This window comes from Prionailurus bengalensis, chromosome A1 (assembly GCF_016509475.1).
Source record: "Prionailurus bengalensis isolate Pbe53 chromosome A1, Fcat_Pben_1.1_paternal_pri, whole genome shotgun sequence".
In the NCBI taxonomy this organism is placed as follows: domain Eukaryota; kingdom Metazoa; phylum Chordata; class Mammalia; order Carnivora; family Felidae; genus Prionailurus; species Prionailurus bengalensis.
In genome coordinates, this window is record NC_057343.1 from 14,437,487 (window position 1) to 14,455,815 (window position 18,329).

The window sequence follows — 18,329 nt, forward strand, 5'->3', positions numbered from 1 at the left end:
TATATCTTTTCCCAGAGAAAGGAAATGTAAAAAGGGAATTCATAACTTGTTTTTAAAGCTTAAGGAGTATCATGCATGTAGAATTCAACTAGTTTTGATTTCAGCAGAGCAAATTTAAATGTAGTAGGTTGTACAGAGTGTACTAGTGCAAAGAGAAATGTATTTTGTATTGTTAACTTGCAATGGTGTATCAGGAGGGAATGCATTTGTTAGAGATTTGCCTATAGTGGCTTTATCAAATATGGACTGATCTGTGTCATGTAACAAGAAGTGCAGGTGTGGTGGTTGCTGACACTGTTTCACTAACTCAATATTAGGGCCAACCTTGCTTCAATTTCCTTGGCCTTGCTCTCCTGGTTATACAATTGCTGCTACAGTTCCTGCCATTACATCTCTATTCAAGAAAGAAGAAAAAAAGTGTGCCAGCTACATATCACTCATTCTGTCATCTTTTCTGAAACATCCCCAACTGACTTTGGTTTTGTTCTCGTTAGCCAGCTTGGGGTCAAATGTCCTCACCCCTAGTTTCAGTGGAATTTGCGAAAGCAAGGAATAACTTTGCCATGATTGGCTTAGACCATGGGTTAGCCAGATTGGCCCCAGGACCAAATTCAGGCCACCTCTGTTGTTATTAATTGGAACACAGCCACACGCATTCATTTATACATTGTCTATGACTGGTTTCACTCTATGATGGCAAAGCTGAGTAGTTGTGATAGGGGCCATATGGCCTTTAAAGTCTAAAAATATTTGCCGTTTGTCCTTGTACCAAAAATGCTTGCTACCCCTACCTTAACCAGTCATGACCCATTGCCTGGTGTTGACCACATAGACACTGCTGCTAACTGGGCTTCCACTAAGCAAGGAAGAAGGAAGAAAAGGAATATTGGAAAAGAACCAACAGAATATGTCAAGTTACCTTGTCCAACTAATTATATACAAGACCAAAAACTATAATGTGTATCTGTTTTAAGTCACAGGGTCACTTTGAATATATAATTTTTCTGCTGTTCATTTCTTCATGAGCCAACCAAGAAAATGCAGACAGGTAGAAATTTTGCAAATGCTGTATACAGAATCGGATGATTGGCAGTGTTGTGATATATCATGAATCCAGGAAGATAATCCCTAATTTACTGACTTTTATACAGCACTGTCTAAGATATTGTCAGACTAAGTCTTAGACACACATTTCACTGATTGACACTTCCCTTTCAACTATTTATTTTAGGTTCTTGCATACACTGAAGGACTTCACGGAAAATGGATGTTCAGCGAGATACGAGCTGTCTTTTCAAGACGTTATCTTCTACAAAACACTGCTTTGGAAGTATTTATGGCAAACCGAAGTAAGGCCCCTTAAATATTATGAAATGTGCTCATATTTGGATGTTATTTATTTACATAGAATGATACAGTTTTCGTTTTTCCCTGCTGTATTTTTCTCTTTGATACACCCTCACTAAAATAAGAAGAAAAATTAGTTTGTTTGAAAATGTTAATCCTAGATTTTTCCTGGATAATGCTGTACAGAAAGCTGATTTTCCATGAAGATACATTACCTTGACAAATAAATCATGAGAGGCACTTGAAAATGATTTCTAAAATTGACGGTTAGTTCTCCTGTGGTTTTCTAACTCATGTTTTTTTCTTTTTCCCACAGCCTCGGTTATGTTCAATTTCCCCGATCAAGCAACAGTAAAAAAAGTTGTTTATAGCTTACCTCGGGTTGGCGTAGGGACCAGCTATGGTTTGCCACAAGCCAGGTAATTATATCATATCACGCATTATGTATGGTTCATTAACATATTTTAATCCTAGTATGACAGAAATATAAATAAGGTTATACCATTATAATTATTTTGAGAACCAAGGCATTTTCTTTCTCTGCAAGTCATTTGTAGGCAAAGAGGCTGTGAAACATCTATTTTAAGAATGACAGAATAGTTGATGTATAAGTTTTATTTAACACCTATATAAATGAGGAAGTAAAAAAGTTGATTGTATATCATAGCTCGCACATCATTAGGACATTTTTGCTGAAGATCTTACAAAAAACATACCAGAGCCTCATGATATTTGTGATTAATTGTTGCATGATCACATATAAACTGTTTGTAAAAATGCTGCACATAGATGCTTCTTCATGAAAGTAATAAAACTCTTAGAATTTGTTGAGGTTAATAGTTATGAATGATGGTGTGGTTTTAACCATTTCCTAAATGTTTCATCTTGGTATTTTAAAATATAATTTTGAAATCTTATTTTATCAAAAGATACTAGTCTAAGAGAAAACATAGTAATTATGTGTATCACTAATATCAGTCAGTTTTTAGCTTCATGTAACTGAATACCTATCTAAAAGTGGCTTAAACACTAGAGTGTTTTGCTGTTTGAGCCTTACTTTATCAAAAGTCTGGAGCTAAGGAGTTTCCAGTACTGTCTCAGACGTTCAGTGATGTCAAGACCCTCAGTCGGCCTCCTGGTCACAAAATACCCACTAGTGTTCCAGATAGCACAGCTTCACACAGTTGCATTAAAATGGGGAAAAGACACAAAGGGTTTCTCCTCGAGCCTCTAGGTTTTAGGAAAGAATATATTTGTCAGAAGCCTCCTGCAATCTTTATCTTAGGTCCCTTTGGCCTGAATGGGCTCACCTTCCTGTCCTTTGAACAATCACTGCCAAAGCGAAGTGAGTTAACTGGCTTAGGCCAATCACCCTCTGGGTAAAACTCAGGGTAAACTGTACCTCTGAAGTCCTCGCCACCTCCTGCTTGAACAAAACAGGTCCCTGTTGGCCAGAAAGAAAGATACTGACTTGGGACAGACAAACAACAATGTCTTCCACACCAGTCACTCTGTCCATGAGAATTATTGCAGAGCCCAGCGTGGATGGACAGGAAAACTAATCTTTGTGTATCTTCCCTTAAATAGGCTACAGACATTTAAAAGACAGGGACTGTGTCTTCTGTATCTTTTAATCTATAGCACCTAGCACAGAGCCTAATTGCTGAGATGCTTTTTAGGTGCTACTCAACTAGAATTACCTTGATTTACAAAGCATCCGTTCTCGTATTAAGCTCACAGTGTAAGACCAATTCACTGACATGTATGTACAAGCTCAGGATATTTGCTAGGAGAATGACAAGATTAAATTAAGACATTAGTGGATGATGAAGAAATACTTATGTAGAATACAGGTCAGAGGAAAAATGCATTTAATCTATCGAAAAAAAGAAAATGAGGTTAGTTTTGCAAGACTTGTTCTTACTGAATCGAAGCTGACTCATGTAATCACTGCTTCCTTTCCCAAGTGCTTACAAACTGTTCGTTTAATCATCAATTCAAGGATTTTTCCAGGAATTGACATTAAGAACTGACAAATAGGTCTTTTTCCTTTTTAAAAATGATCTTCTGCCTCCTGACATCTTTCTCAATGATCATGATTCTTCAGAGATTACCCATACAGGTTTCTCAATGATGTGTGTAATTTCCTTCAGTACTCTTGGACTTGCCTCGACCTGGATTCATTTAAAACAACCGGAAGTTTTTTACTCTCTCCCTTACCTAGTAAGAGTATTATTTCCCCTTTAACCGCAGTTGGTCTCCCTTTGACTTTTGGAAGATCATCCTTCTTGATGGCAAAACTGGAAACAAAATAGATGCTTAATAGTTTTGGTTTTGCTGTTGCTTCAGACAGCCATTCTACCTTAAAACCCTTTTTTCTGGTCCTTTGGCTTGCCCCTGCCGATGGCTCAATGCATTCTTAGTTTCCTAATAGTATTCCAGAAGTCCAGTTTTAATGTATTTCCTGTGAGATATAGCCTTGGGAGCAGCAGATAGGGATGAGAGGAACACTGAATCTTGGCTTGGACATGCCCCTTCCTGGTGGGGTAACAGTCACAGAGCCTGATATGCTGAGTGGGAACTTAGTTGAAAGAATGAATAATACTAGGCGAGAGGAGTGACACTCTCATCTGCTATAAAATGGAGACACTATCTTTGAAAAGGGATGTTTTATGAAAGTCTTGAGATCATAAAGTGAAGGCATTTTGTAAACTGTAAACACACATACACACTATACACGTATATGGAACATGTTCGCACATAGATAAGTAGGGAGGTGGGTAGGAGGGTAGGTAAACAGATAGGTGCACCTACACCCATAAACACATGTGTGTGATATGTAAGGTCCTGTTATATTTACAGAATTGTCAAAGAGAAGGAATGATGTGTGGCTCCTACAAGTGGAAGCCTTCCAGATGACAGTATTTTGATAGAACCACGAAGGGTTCCATTCTCTGCTTTGTTTTCTTGACATTGGGTCTTACCGGTTTAAGCAGAGTTTATCAAACTCTAGGAAACTTACTCTAAACTAAACCTACAAGATTTATAAACAAAATTTTATTGGGGTGCCTCGGTGGCTCAGTCAGTTAAGTGTCCAACTTCGGCTTAGATCATGATCTCACAGTGCATGGGTTCAAGCCCTGAGTCAGGCACTGTGCTGACAGCTCAGAGCCTGGAGCCTGCTTTAGATTCTGTGTCTCCCTCTCTCTCTGCCTCTCTCTCTCTATCTCTCTCTCTCTCTCTCTCTCTCAAAAATAAAAATAATAAAAACATTGAAAACAATTTTTATCAAATTCAAAGGCAGGTATACTGCTAGAATAATGGCCTTCACATATCACATAAGCCACTTGTTGGACAAGCCCACCAAAGAGATAACATTACAAACAAGATTGTTGCTTTGTCCTTTTAGAATGAAAGGAATATATCTTTTAAGCTAGCATAGCTTAATGAATGCCTCTTTAATTAATTAATATCCATTTACTGAGTTTTCGTTTACTGAGAACATCCCATGTGGCAGGGACCATACTTTGTGTTTTAGTTTATAAACATTATATGCCTTCTTCTTCTTCTTCTTCTTCTTCTTCTTCTTCTTCTTCTAGCTTATAAACAACAAATTCTTGAAATTCTGTGAGGCTAGAAGTCTTAAGATCACGATGCTAGCAAATTTGGTATCTGACTACAACCCATCTCCTGGTTCATAGATAGCCATCTCGCTATGTCTTCATGTGCCAAAAGGGAGCTCTCTGTCCTTAATTCTATTTTTTAACGTTTTTTTAATTTATTTTGAGAGAAAGAGAAGGTACAAGTAGTAGAGGGGCAGAGAGAGGGAGAGAATCAGAAGCAGGCTCTGTGCCACAGTGCAGAGCCTGATGCAGGGCTTGATCCCATGAACTGTGGGATCATGACCTGAGCCAAAACTGAAATTCAGAGGCTTAACCAAGTAAGCCTACCAGGCACTGTCTTTGCCCTTAATTCTTAAAACAACCACATTCTTAAAACATTGGGATTATCATCCCATTGTACAGGTAGGAAAATTTTGATTTAGATAAGTTACTTATCTTGCCCAAGTTCATAGCTCACACCCTTCATTTCTATCCTGTGACATCTGTCAAGGTTTCCCACATTGCTCATAAGAACAATACCATCACCCCTGCATAATGATTGAAAAATACCAGCAAAAACTGGCCCATATTCTGGATTCCATACTGATTACCATTGTTTGGTCAATGCATTTTTCTATTCAGATAGCACAATCAATTAAATTTGGATTTAATTAGATTATTTACTTACCAAAGATACATCTGGTTGTATCCATAAGGTTTGTGATTTTAAATGGTTGCCATGTATTGTGGTACTTAGTAGCTTTTATCTCAGAGGGCAGTTTGTCTTCATCTTATCCCCTGATTCTAAAAGCATCGTAATGTATGGGGCGCCTGGGTGGCTCAGTCGGTTAAGCGTCCGACTTTGACTCAGGTCATGATCTCACAGTCTGTGAATTTGAGCCCCACGTCAGGCTCTGTGCTGGCAGCTCAGAGCCTGGAGCCTGCTTTGGATTCTGTGCGTCCCTCTCTCTGTCCCTCCCCTACTCATGCTCTGTCTCTCTCTGTCTCAAAAATAAATAAAACATTAAAAAATATACATTTTTAAAGCATCGTACTATAGCCCAAATACATACCAGCCATCCTCATTTAATATCTAAATTTGTTGTAGATGTTTTGAACAGACCTATTGATTTACTGTTTCCCATTCTTCTTCTTCATATGATTGAATTATTTAATTTTTTGGCATCACGTATCTTTTTAGCCATTTTTTCTTAGAGGATGGCCAGTAATTCAAGTCATTTAGTATGTACTTATTGAGACCCCACTATATACTAAGTATTGCTAAAAGCAAATCATATAACAGTAAGTAAAACAAGGTTCCTGCTCTCAATGAGTTTATGGTGGAAAAGGTGAAGCAGTAAACAGGAAAAGCTGGTCATTTTCCTAGGCCTGCTGATAAGTGGCTTTTCTCAATTCCTTTCCCATGCCCACATTTTTCTATTACTTTCTCTAAGAATGACATGATAACTTTCTCCCATGATTCCCATTATTGGTACTTAGCAGGATTTGTGTGATTTTTGGTTTGGGGATATTTTTGATGGTCAGAATTATTTCCAGATCAGCAATTTTCTTCTTAAATTGTTTGGGTTCAAAATGTCAACAAAGGCATTCAACATTTTATGATATATATTGTAAAATTTTAGCAGACTTCTCTGAGCGTGCTGCAGGTAAGAATTTTAGAATAGCAAGAATGTGATTACAATAGTAATCCTGTGCAAATTGGACCAAACATGTGATTATAATAGCACAATGCAAATCGGACTAAGCAAAGTTTATTAATTCTTTGATGATTCAGAGCCTATGTTAGCCTGTTGCCATGACAAAGTCAGGATCAGGGATAAAGTTTACTACATAAAATAGTTGTGTGAGTAGAAGTAAAGCTGGAGAAATTTTAAATATTGATATCAGTATGGATCAAAATCTGGAAGCACTGTAAAAATCATATTATAAGTTAATTGAAAAATGTACCGAATTACAGAATTGATGTCTGAAATACATATACCATTTACCATTGCAATGAAGTGAATCATTAGACTCATATGGTTCATTTGGAGTGAGTCAAATATACATTACTAGCAAAGTTTTTTAAAAAGTTAATATTTTAAACATTGAGTTACACCTAATTATTCTTAGAATTCATAATTCGGATTTGAGTTTGAGATAACAAGTTCCTTTCCATCCTTCCCCCCCTCCTTTTCCTCAACTAATATGTATTTTAGCTCCTACTATGTACAAGACAGTGCCTATTAAGATTCCGTGCACATAGAAATATTTGACAATAATCCATGAAACAAAAATAGTCTTAAGTCCACAGTTCCCAAACTGAGCATCAGGGTACCTGGGATGTCACAGTGAACTCACAGGCTTCTGCAGGGCATCTCATGCTTTTTAAGGAAAAACAGCACCATCTGTCAGATACCGCACAAACTCTTAGCTCAAGTTAGTTCTACATTTCAACATTAGATAGCACTGTGTTCTTTTTCATGACATCTTAGCTTTGTAGAACCAGTTTTGGGGAGTTGCTATGATAAAAATTTAAAAAAAGGAGCTGCATGAAACTCAGTATGGAACAGGAGGTGTAAGGAGTGGTGTCAGATATAACAACGAGGCTTAAGAAGCTGTGCAAAGCCCACGGTGCACACATCCCTTTACTAAGTAATTGTAGTTATTTAAGAATGAAGTAAAAATACTATTTTTATTTCAATTTATGAGTATTATATTTTCCAACAGCTACTTAGTTGTTAAGACTTATGTATTTATTATTTGGATCTAACCACCTAATAAACATGACTGTTAGGTATTTCTCTTGGCCCAGGGACAACATGAAAAAGTCCTTGACATACCAAGGGTAGCATGAATTGAAAACATTTAGGAACCTTTGTCTTAGGTTAGTGATCATTTTAGAAACTCAGTGGCTTTAGCAGACTTTTACAAATGCAGGTCACTTTCATTCCTTTTTACATAAACACAATGAACCTCAGAAAGTTCATAATTTACACAGGTCGTCCCGAATTTTACTCCCTTGAGCTATTCCTGTGTCCCTTCTTCTGAATTCATATGTTTTCAAAGTTCCCGGCTTGTTTTTTTACATCGTTAGAGGGATACGTACAGCGTAGGTAGAGGCTGTACTCCCACGCACACTCTTTGCGGAGGCCTGCCACAATAACACAACTGTATCCATATATAAAGTTCAGTGGCAGCCATTATTATATGAGGTTTAAATCAAATGCTTACAAGCTGGCACCTGACTACCTGCCTACGTAGCTTATTAGCATGGAGTAGATTTGCTATATTGTTCACAAGCTACTTTTACTTGAGTGTAGTTTCACCTTTTTTGGTCTTGTTGACTTGTAAAATACCCATTTGCAGCCATATTATACAAAAAGGTGTTTTCATTGGATAAAGAAGATGTGGTATATATACAATGGAGTATTACTCAGCAGTCAAAAAGAACGACATCTTGCCATTTGCAACTATGTGGATGGAACTGGAGGATACTATGCTAAGCGAAATTAGTCAGAGAAAGACAAATATCATATGACTTCACTCATATGAGGACTTAAAGAGACAAAACAGATGAACATAGGGGAAAGGAAGCAAAAATAATATAAAAACAGGGAGGGGAACAAAAACATAAGAGCCTCTTAAATATGGAGACCAAACAGAGGGTTCCTGGAACGGGTGTGGGGGGGGGATGGGCTAAATGGGTAAGGGGCATTAAGGAATCTACTCCTGAAATCATTGTTGCAGTATATGCTAACTAACTTGGATGTAAATTAAAAAATAAAAAATTTTAAAAAGGTGTTTTCATATTGGTTTATTCTGAATAACTAAATGTATCTTTTCTATGGTAGAATTTTGAAAGATTGCTAATATCTGCAATTAAAATGTATTTTTTAATCTACCTAAGGATAAACCATTAATTATTTTAAGTGCATTGACACCAAACCAATGTATTAGTTAATACTGATTTTTAAAAGGCATGAGTTAAAAGAGACTATGTTTGTTACGGTTTGCTTAATTTCTAGGAGGATATCACTGGCCACCCCTCGCCAGCTTTACAAATCTTCCAACATGACTCAGCGTTGGCAAAGAAGGGAAATTTCCAACTTCGAATACTTGATGTTTCTTAATACTATAGCAGGTAAGACATCTCATTCTTTAATTTCATAATACATTTGTGTTCATCAAAAGCATTGGTAATATGACTTGATGGAATGCTTTTTTTTTTCTTGGAATTCAAATACAGCATTAGAATAAATGTGGGAGCACTCACGTTAGATGTTATCAGAAATGGTACAAGCTGGCACTGAGGTTTTAGATGCATTTGTTGTTGAAGAGCCTTTTCCTTGCTCCCCTTTGCCATTTCCTTTGCTGACAGCTTTGTCTGAAGGTTTATTAGAGTCAACAAACCATTGCCAGAAAGTGTCTGGAAATAATAATGGGAAAATGTAATTTCCCTACTTTGTCATTCTCGGCAATAGCAGCTAGACAGGAGAATAACAACAGGATTCTGCCTAGTACAGATGTCACCTGGATTATGGCATGATTGGGTTACAGGATCTTTTCTTCTTAAAATCTTCGAATAAAAATATAAAATCAGATTGCATTTCTAAATGATGAGTAACTGCCATCAACCTCAGCAGTACTGTGCCTGCAAATTAAAAGAAGGTAGTGGCTTTGTTTTCCTGTTAAATCATTGGCTGTCTGTGGTTAAACATATTTATGAGATTTAAGTGCCTCTTTCTTTTTTCCTAAATTAAGTTCCAAAAGCCCTTATTCATGTTGAATTACAAAAAGTTTACCTCTATAAATCAGGCTCTGCAAAAACTTCTTGGAATAACATGAATTGAAGTAACTATATAAACACATATGCTCCCCTTTGGTTCTTGTTCTATTATGAATGAAGGCTCAGAACCATGAATTTAGAGACATGTTCTCTGAATAATTGCTTAAAAAGGATAACTGTGTAATATTACTCTTCTTAAATCAATCACATATGTGTGAATATGGATGCTATAGGGTACACATAGTAAATATGGGTGATGCAGATATATATTAGATAGGCAAGAGAACACAATTTGTGAACAAAAGGGATAAAAAAGTTGTTGAAAATGTTTTTAGATTTTAATCATTTAATACATATTGTAATGTAATGCCTTTGTGAATAGGATACTAGAGGTACAACCAAAGGTCTATTACGTAAATTAGATTTTATTGTATATTGTATACACACATCTCCATCCTCTACGTGTACCTTCATGATATATTCATGATGTCTTTCGTATATATAATATATATGTGTATATACATGTATATACACATATATATGTCAGTAAACATGATGTTTATATCTTAAAGAAACCTATTTGCTCCCTTAAAGATACAAGAAACAGGTTATACTGTTTAATTGGCACATATTGTGTCCATGTACAGATAGAGTGAACTTAAATATCTGAAATATAAAAACCTTCACTAGCATAGGCAGGTAACCACATGATGTAGCAAAAAGAAGCTTCAGTGCCAAAGAGAAGAAGGATAGAATCTGAGGTGTGCCAACTTTGTCCTAGAGCATAGATGGAGTTTCAGGTTGTAACCCTGTCCTGGACTTTGCTCTTTCAGTAACCATATTTAATCTGTTTACATCTGTTGTATCAAGTGATACGTTTGGTCGTATATTGTCTCATTTTATACTATTTTAAAAAAATTTTGTATTCTTTTGTTTTTCTTTGGCCTTATAAAATTTCTCCCACTTTGTTAGTGACTGTAGCAATCCTGTTATTAATTCTCCTAGAGATATGTTTACATTTTTAAAAACCCTCCAAAGTATATTTTCCTTATTTTTGAAGTCAAATATGAATCAGCAGTTCTAATTACTCCTATATAAGAACTTAAATTCAATTTACTTCTTGTTCACTGCTTATTTTTGTCAATATGATTTACTACCCAGAATCTATGTTCTTATAGGACTCATATTTTTTGGAGTCCCTATATTTTGCATATTATGAAGGATTTCAAACTCTACTAAAATTTTCTCCTTGTTAATGCAGTACATCATTTTCAGCTACATGGATCTTTACCTGATTTTTAGGATAATGTTTGGTCTCTTTACATTTTTCTGCAGTGTTTTTCCATATTCCCTGTGTTAGGCTTCTCTGTTATCTATGCTTGAGAGATCTATCAGGGCTAATTGTCTACCATATGTCATGGATGGGCATAAGATTTTTTTCCTTGGCTGTTAACTATTTGGAGCTGTTGTATATAAAACTGGAAGACAGGGTGATATACCTCACTCACAGTTCAGTTTCCAGTCGAGCTGGCATTTATATTAAACTGTTCTGCCATTCTAAGGTGGGTTTCTTGCTGTCTTTCTGGATGCAATGTGGTCTAGTTCATTGTTCTAAAGGACTCTTCTAGTCTCCATCCCTTCCCACTACATTTCACTGATGTCAGATACACTTCCCACAATATGGTACAGTACCGCCTATAACCACCGCCTGCCCCATGCCTGTTGCTGTCTGGGAGTTTCTTTCTCTGTCAAGCTCTGGAAAGATTGCAGTCTGGATAAGATAACATTGTGTTCCCATCTGTAAGCTATACCTGAGCAATACAGACACTGTTTTTTTTCCTGGTTGGGACAGTCTTTGGGTTTCTGAGCCAGAGCATGCAGATCCTAAGGGATGTCTCAGTGTCATTCTACTCTCTTTTGAATCACTGGGGTCTGTTTTATTTGATGACATAAAGAATGTATAGACCACTGGCTTTTAAAAAAAGAATTTATTGGGCCTTTCCTTTATAATGATCATATCTAAACATTGAAGCCCGTCTGTTGTAGACGGCAGGATAAAATGAAGTATAAAATTGGGACCAGGAGCTCAGAGCACTTACAACTGGATGGGTAAATGAACTATACATAAATAAGAGAGCATTTTAAGACAGCTGATGTTAAGTGCTGAATAAGTGCTGTAAATAATGAATGCTCTGAGAGCTAAGCAGAGTGGAGGAATTTTAAAGATGTGTTTGTCTGGGGAGGAAAAAAAGAGCAGAGCTTTACAAATATTTCTGCCAGTTGGACATGTGATGTGTTCAGTGGACACGGGTATCGTATCTTGGCTCAGAGCAGAGAATATTGGAGCTATCGGTAAGAGCCAGATTGTAAAGAGCCTGATCTTAGACTCTTAAGAGGTCAGTATGGTTTTGGAGTAGAAGGGGACACAATATAGAGTTTTAGGAAAATGAAACTGATGACGATGTATGGCCTGAATCGGAAATGAGATAGCCTACAGTTAGGGAGAGCTGTTGATAGGAGTGGATTACAGGTCTCTAGATACGAAGCCAATGTGTTCAGTTTTTTAGTAAATAGTCGCTGAACACACACTCTGGTTCTGACACTTCAGAGGAAACTAGAGTGTGGTTTGTGCCTTTGAAAAGATGATGGCGTAGTTGGCAAAACATAGGCACACCAGCAATTCCACGAAAAAGTGATAATTATTAGAACAGGAGAACATACGAAGCCATTTGGGGTCACAGAACTAGAAGGCATTACTTGTAACTAAGAGATCAGGGAAAGCTTTTCATAGGTAACACTTAAATTGAAAAGTATAATATAAGAAGTCACTGGAAAGTACACAGAGGGCATTCCAAGAGAAAAGAAGATGTGGAGTGAAGAGTTGTATTAGAAGAGTTAAGGAGGCAGTAGGTGTGGCAAAAAGAGTGGGGGGCGGGGGGGGGGGGAGAAGTGCATGACTCCATGTAGAGTGTCATTGTACAAAAAGGAGAAATCACTGTAATGTGCTCTAGTTTGGTGGTTGGCAGTGTCACTTGGAGACTTGTGAGAGGTGACTATTCTCAGAAGACTCCTCCGGCTTACTGAATTTGAGGCCCGGGGAGTGGGCCCAGCAATCTGCATTTCAGTAAGCTTTCTAGATGGTTCTGATACATATATAGTTTGAGCACCATTGCTCTAGCCATTTAAGATCTAATTAACAGAACAATATTTGCATATAAAAACATTTAGAATATATAAGAAATCATGCAGTTACGTGCCATTAACAGTCGTTAAGAGTTTACAAAAGTGGCAGATGAGGATGAGATAGTCTGTTCAAAGGAAGCCTCGTAGAAAAGGTGGACTTTGAATTAGCTCTTAAAGGATTTTGTCTAGATAGATGATTATCCAGGCAACATGAATCTTTATACAGAAGTGGAATTGGAATGACAATTGAAAAAAAAAAAAAGCTATGAATGTAAATATCCTGAGGTACTTTCCTTGGATACAGTCCTGCTAATTCTTCCCTGGCCATCATCCTCAAGTTTTAAGTAGGAGTGCCATTTTGTACAGAGCACTGGCATTCAAGATTTGGGTGATGGTTTTATAGAGATGCTTCACTAAAGCCAAATTGAGTATTTGTTAGGGAAGTAATTAGAATTGCCAATGTTTCTGATTTGTGGAGGAAAATGTATCCATTCATTTCTTCTTATTGAAACATTTTTCAGAGTTCTCTATGGATCCTAGAATAAAGGCAGCTGTAAAGATGTTACATTGAGTCAGTATCACTTTACTAACATGGGTTCCACTAAATAATCACGTTGTTATGTCACATGGTTTTGAGAATGCAGTTGTTGTTCAATAAATACTTATTTAAGGCCATTGATTGAAACTTAAGATTTATCATTTCTTGAAAGGATGTTAGTGTTCTTACTGACAAATTGTATTTCATTTCCTGGGTAATCCAAAGCCAGTACATGGTTGGCTGATAGTATTACAAATGCCTTTTTTTTAGAACATCTCCTTAATTATTCTTAATATCAAGCTTCAGAAAAAATAAATATTTTTATTATTTCTTTGTTTAGTGTTATGGTTTCTTTTGGAAATAGTTCTTTAATATTATAATTAACATAAAGAAACCATAAACAATAGTTAGCATTTATTGAGCAATTTAAAATGTTCCAAATATTTTTATAGGTACTTTATGTGTATTTACTCATTTAAATGCAACAGTAACCCTAAGAGTTAGGTTCTGTTCTTATTCCCATTTCACAAGTGAGAAAATAAAGTACAGAGAAGGTAGATAACTTGCCCAAGTCACAGAGCTACCAAGTGATAAGGTCAGAATTCTGATGTAAGTAGCTCCACAGCTCCCTTAACAAGTTTGCTTCCAGATATTCATGGCACCATTCAGTTTCCTCTCAAGTCATCAGCTTTATTCTATTGAATGCTTTAAAACGTAAACAATTAAAGACTTGCAATAGTTTTATCTTTTATATTTCATCAAAATAAGCTTTGAAAGTTTATTTGTGGCCGTGAGTTTTGCAGATACTGATATTCTAGCACTAGAACCGGGCGTGGAATTATCACTTCTGATGTAGAACCTGGTATTATTTTCAGCTAAGTCTCAGATCCAGAGAAACCCTTTTTGAGACAGAGACTTGCTTGCAGGAAGTTTATTGGAAAGTACCTTTGTGATCACGTCTGTAGGGGAATGAAGAAAGTGGAACTCAGCAGAAAGAGAAATTGAAGCCCAAGGCAGTGCGGAAAAGGCAAGGGAGACAGGAGCTAGAAGTTCAGAGTTGTCTTGCCTTGAAGCAAGGTGGCCAGGCCTTCATTACCTCCTCCACACTGCTATCACTGGATGCAGACTCCTGGGAAGGAGACAGGATCTTGTGTGAGAGGGCTTTCTTCTGATGCTGGTGACTCCTGGAGAGGGACTTGGCCGAGCACCACCAGCCACACGGTCAACACCAGCAACATGGCCACCAAGCCAGCATCCTCCAGGATACCAGTGGTTCTCAGAATCACCTGGAGGGCTTACTAAAACAAGGATCGTTGGACCCCATCCCCAGAGCTTCTGACTCAGTAGCTTGAGGGTGGGGCTCAAGAATTTGCATTCCTAACAAGTTTCCAGGTGATGCTGATACCACTGGTCTAGGGCCCACACTTTGAGAACCATTGCACCACCTCTATATTCCTTAAAAGATATACCCCTTAAAGAGGGGCTACTGGGTAACTCAGTCAGTTAGGCATCTGACTTTTGACCTCTGCTCGGGTCATGATCTCCTGGTTCATGAGTTCGAGGCCCTCATCAGGCTCCATGCTGACAACGTGGAGCATGCTTGGGATTCTCTTTCTCTGCTCTCCTCCACTCTCTCTCAAAGTAAATAAACTTGAAAAAATAAATAAAAGATATACCTAAAGATAATTGTATTAATCCTCCATAGCACTCATATCTTCTATAGCACTGTCTATATCATATATTTTGGCATTTATGCTAATTTGTCCTTAGCATTTTATGTGTATATTTCATCTCTCTAATGAGATTATGAGATTGCTACAGAAAAAAAAGCAAGTTTTGCTAAGTAAATACCCATTAAATTGAACTGATTTATACTTAGTCTTTGCAAGTGTTTTGCTCGATTGTGTGATCTGTTATATGAATTTACGAGAATTGCTGGATGAGAGATTCTTTAAATTTCCTGGATTAAAGAGAAGATTTACAAAGTGCCTGGGTGGCTCAGTGGGTAACACTTGATCTGATTCTTGATCTCGGCTCAGGTTGTGATCTCACAGGTTTGTGAGTTCGAACCCTGCAGCAGGTTTTATGCTGACAGTGTAGAGCCTGCTTGGGATTCTCTCTCTCCCTCTCTCGCTGCCTCTCTCTCTCAAGATAAATACATAAACTTAAAAGAATGAAAAATAAAGTAGAAAAGTTACAGGATGGGAATCTGGAAAGAAGAAACAATCTTTCTTGGCTTCACATTTTTAAAAATACAGGCTAATGTGACTTAGTAAATTTACATTTTCTGTAAAAAAGCATTTTGGTTCCTGTCTTACACTCTCAGACTCAACCTTTTTTCTCCAAAATATTGTTTTAGCATGACATATATAATACATTTATGCCCCATTTCTTGTTCTTCATATTTTGAGGTCTGTCATACTTGGCCAATTTTGCTTTTCTCCTTTCAAGATGCTTTTAAAAATAAGATTCTGTATAAAGCATACAGCAACAGTGTCTTAGTATTAATGCATTATTAGATTTTTTTAGACCCTCATGTGATACATGTATATATACATAATTGCATGTAAATAAGCACACATTTTATTATTTTATATATAGGTGAGTTTTGTAAAGATACTTTACATGAAAAGTTTATCAAAAATTCTGAAAACATAGTATTTTTAAAAGACACCTAAAAACTCACAGATGTTTTCATGGCCTTTATTTTGTTCTCCTTATAAATTTAATAAATATTCATTATAGAAAATTGGAAATATAAATTAACTCACTCATAAGCCTAGCCGTATATATCACATTAACAATTTTGGTGGCTTTTTTCTTTTTTCTTTTTCCATGTGTGCCTGTCTCATTGGGAACCTGCTACAAATGCAGGTTCGGATTCTATTTTTTTGATTTCATTAAATGTTCTTGGGAAGACATGATTTTTAAAACTGCATGAAAGTCCAGCTCAGGACTCTGGTATAATTTATGTAACTATTTCTGAAACACATGGTTTTGTTTTGTTTTGTTTTGTTTTGTTTTGTTTTGTTTTGTTTTGTTTTCAAGGAACATTAAGTTTTGGAAGATTTACGTAGAAGAATTTTTTCTTTTCTTTTTTATTTTTTTTTACATGTAGAAGAATCTTAATAATGCTTGGACAAGTTCAAATAAAATATGGTTTCCACCTTTAATTCCTGGAGTTGACCCGATTTCTGTTCATTGTGTTCTGAAAGATACAACCTATGCCTCATTTTATACCTTATTAGATACTACCATGAACAAGATGTTAAAACCTGGCATTCTTGCATTTTAGAAAATAGCAGAGTGATTGCTAACATACCTTTGTCTAAATGATTCTGTTAGGTCTGAGGATTTTTCTAAAGGTTTTCGAGTTGTGTTTCATATGATCAGCTAATGAATTCAGCACAACTTCCCCAACCCCAACCTTTTTCTCCTGTTTAGCATTTTCCACTTTTTTACTCTGTGATGTACAAGCCCTCCCTGGTTAATTATGTATATATTTAGCTACTGCATGTGTTGGGCTTATTATTGTCATCTAATTAGATGTAACTTGAACTGCTTGCTTCTAGAAAAATCATTAAAAATTCTTTCCTAATGACCTAGAGATGACAAAATGTCTGTAAAGTGTGAAGAAGCAGACAAGCACAGGAACATCGCTCTTAAAGAGTGTTAATCCAGATGCTGCAATCATCTAATTAAACAATATTTTGCTGTCATTAACATTTTCACCAAGGAATTGCAGTTATAATTTCTTTGTCAGCTGTCTCTAGATCACTTTACCTTCAAAACTAAAGTGCCATATAAAAACATTAAATTGGATGGTTTAATTAAAAAGTTTTTTTCTTTAAATGAAGAAACATATCCAGTGTTTCTGAGATCTCATTTACTGTGCTTCACTTTTATTGTTTGAGTAGATTAGTGTCATAGGCTTGCAATATTTAATATTCATCTTCTAAGATAAAACCTTATGAGCATAGTTAGTAAAAAAAAAAAATCAGCACTTACCACTGCTGGAAAAAAAAGAACCCTACCAATTACAGCATAAGGTTATTTACTAAATTTCAATTATCCTTAAAAAAAACCCCAAAATATAAAAAACAAAAAAACAGAACAGTTGATAAGTAGGTTCCTCCAAGTGCCAGAACCTAATAGCTATTACTTTGGAAACATTTCATTTTTTTTTTAATTTAGTAAAGTCTTTTTGTTTGTTTGTTTGTTTGTTTCACTAACGTGTTTAGTAAAATAATTAAGTAACATGCTAATTCATGAATGCAGAATCCCAAAGTACCATTTAATTATTCTTTTTCATCCATGTGATTTTTAAATACATTGTACATTTTTCATTTAAATAAAAAAATATATGTTGACTATCCATATTGCAAGGCTTTTATGTGAAAATTTTTATTTAAAAAGGTTTGACTATAACTGTATAAGTACATTTATTTATAAAATTTTTTTGTATTTATTAGAATTTAAATGGTGCTATCAGCCTTCGTAATTTAAATATTGCTAAATTTTCCTAAGAATTTATTTTGAAATAACCTTCCAAAGATCATTAAAAGTGAATTACAAAACATGTTGCAGAGAGCAATTTCATAAACTGTGAGTGTTGGCATCCATCAATGTTGTGTGTGTATTTTAAAGATAATGCTTGCTTTCTTTGTTCTTTTTCCAGAAATACTATTCTATCATTTCCTATATTAGAAAGTCACTTCTATTAAAAAGCTGGTATCTTCAAATATGGTCTCTATTTTTATGCTGTTTGCATTTATATGATACATTTAAGTACTGAGTCAAGAGAAATTGGCTTTTTATTTATTTTATCTTGAGAGGTTTTTTTTTCCCCTTAGTGTATATGGTATAAAAC

General features: G+C 36.0%; 1 protein-coding gene across 11 annotated transcripts in view; it reads left to right on the forward strand.

Annotated features, from left to right (window-relative positions):
- The window catches only part of NBEA (neurobeachin), a 685,885-nt gene that overhangs the window by 557,083 nt on the left and 110,473 nt on the right, over nt 1-18,329 (forward strand). For all 11 annotated transcript variants that reach the window (XM_043576682.1, XM_043576704.1, XM_043576721.1 and 8 more), the window contains 3 exons: nt 1,232-1,349; nt 1,664-1,766; nt 8,978-9,093. In XM_043576682.1, the coding sequence (XP_043432617.1) occupies nt 1,232-1,349; nt 1,664-1,766; nt 8,978-9,093 (337 nt within the window). The remainder of the gene's footprint in view (nt 1-1,231; nt 1,350-1,663; nt 1,767-8,977; nt 9,094-18,329) is intronic.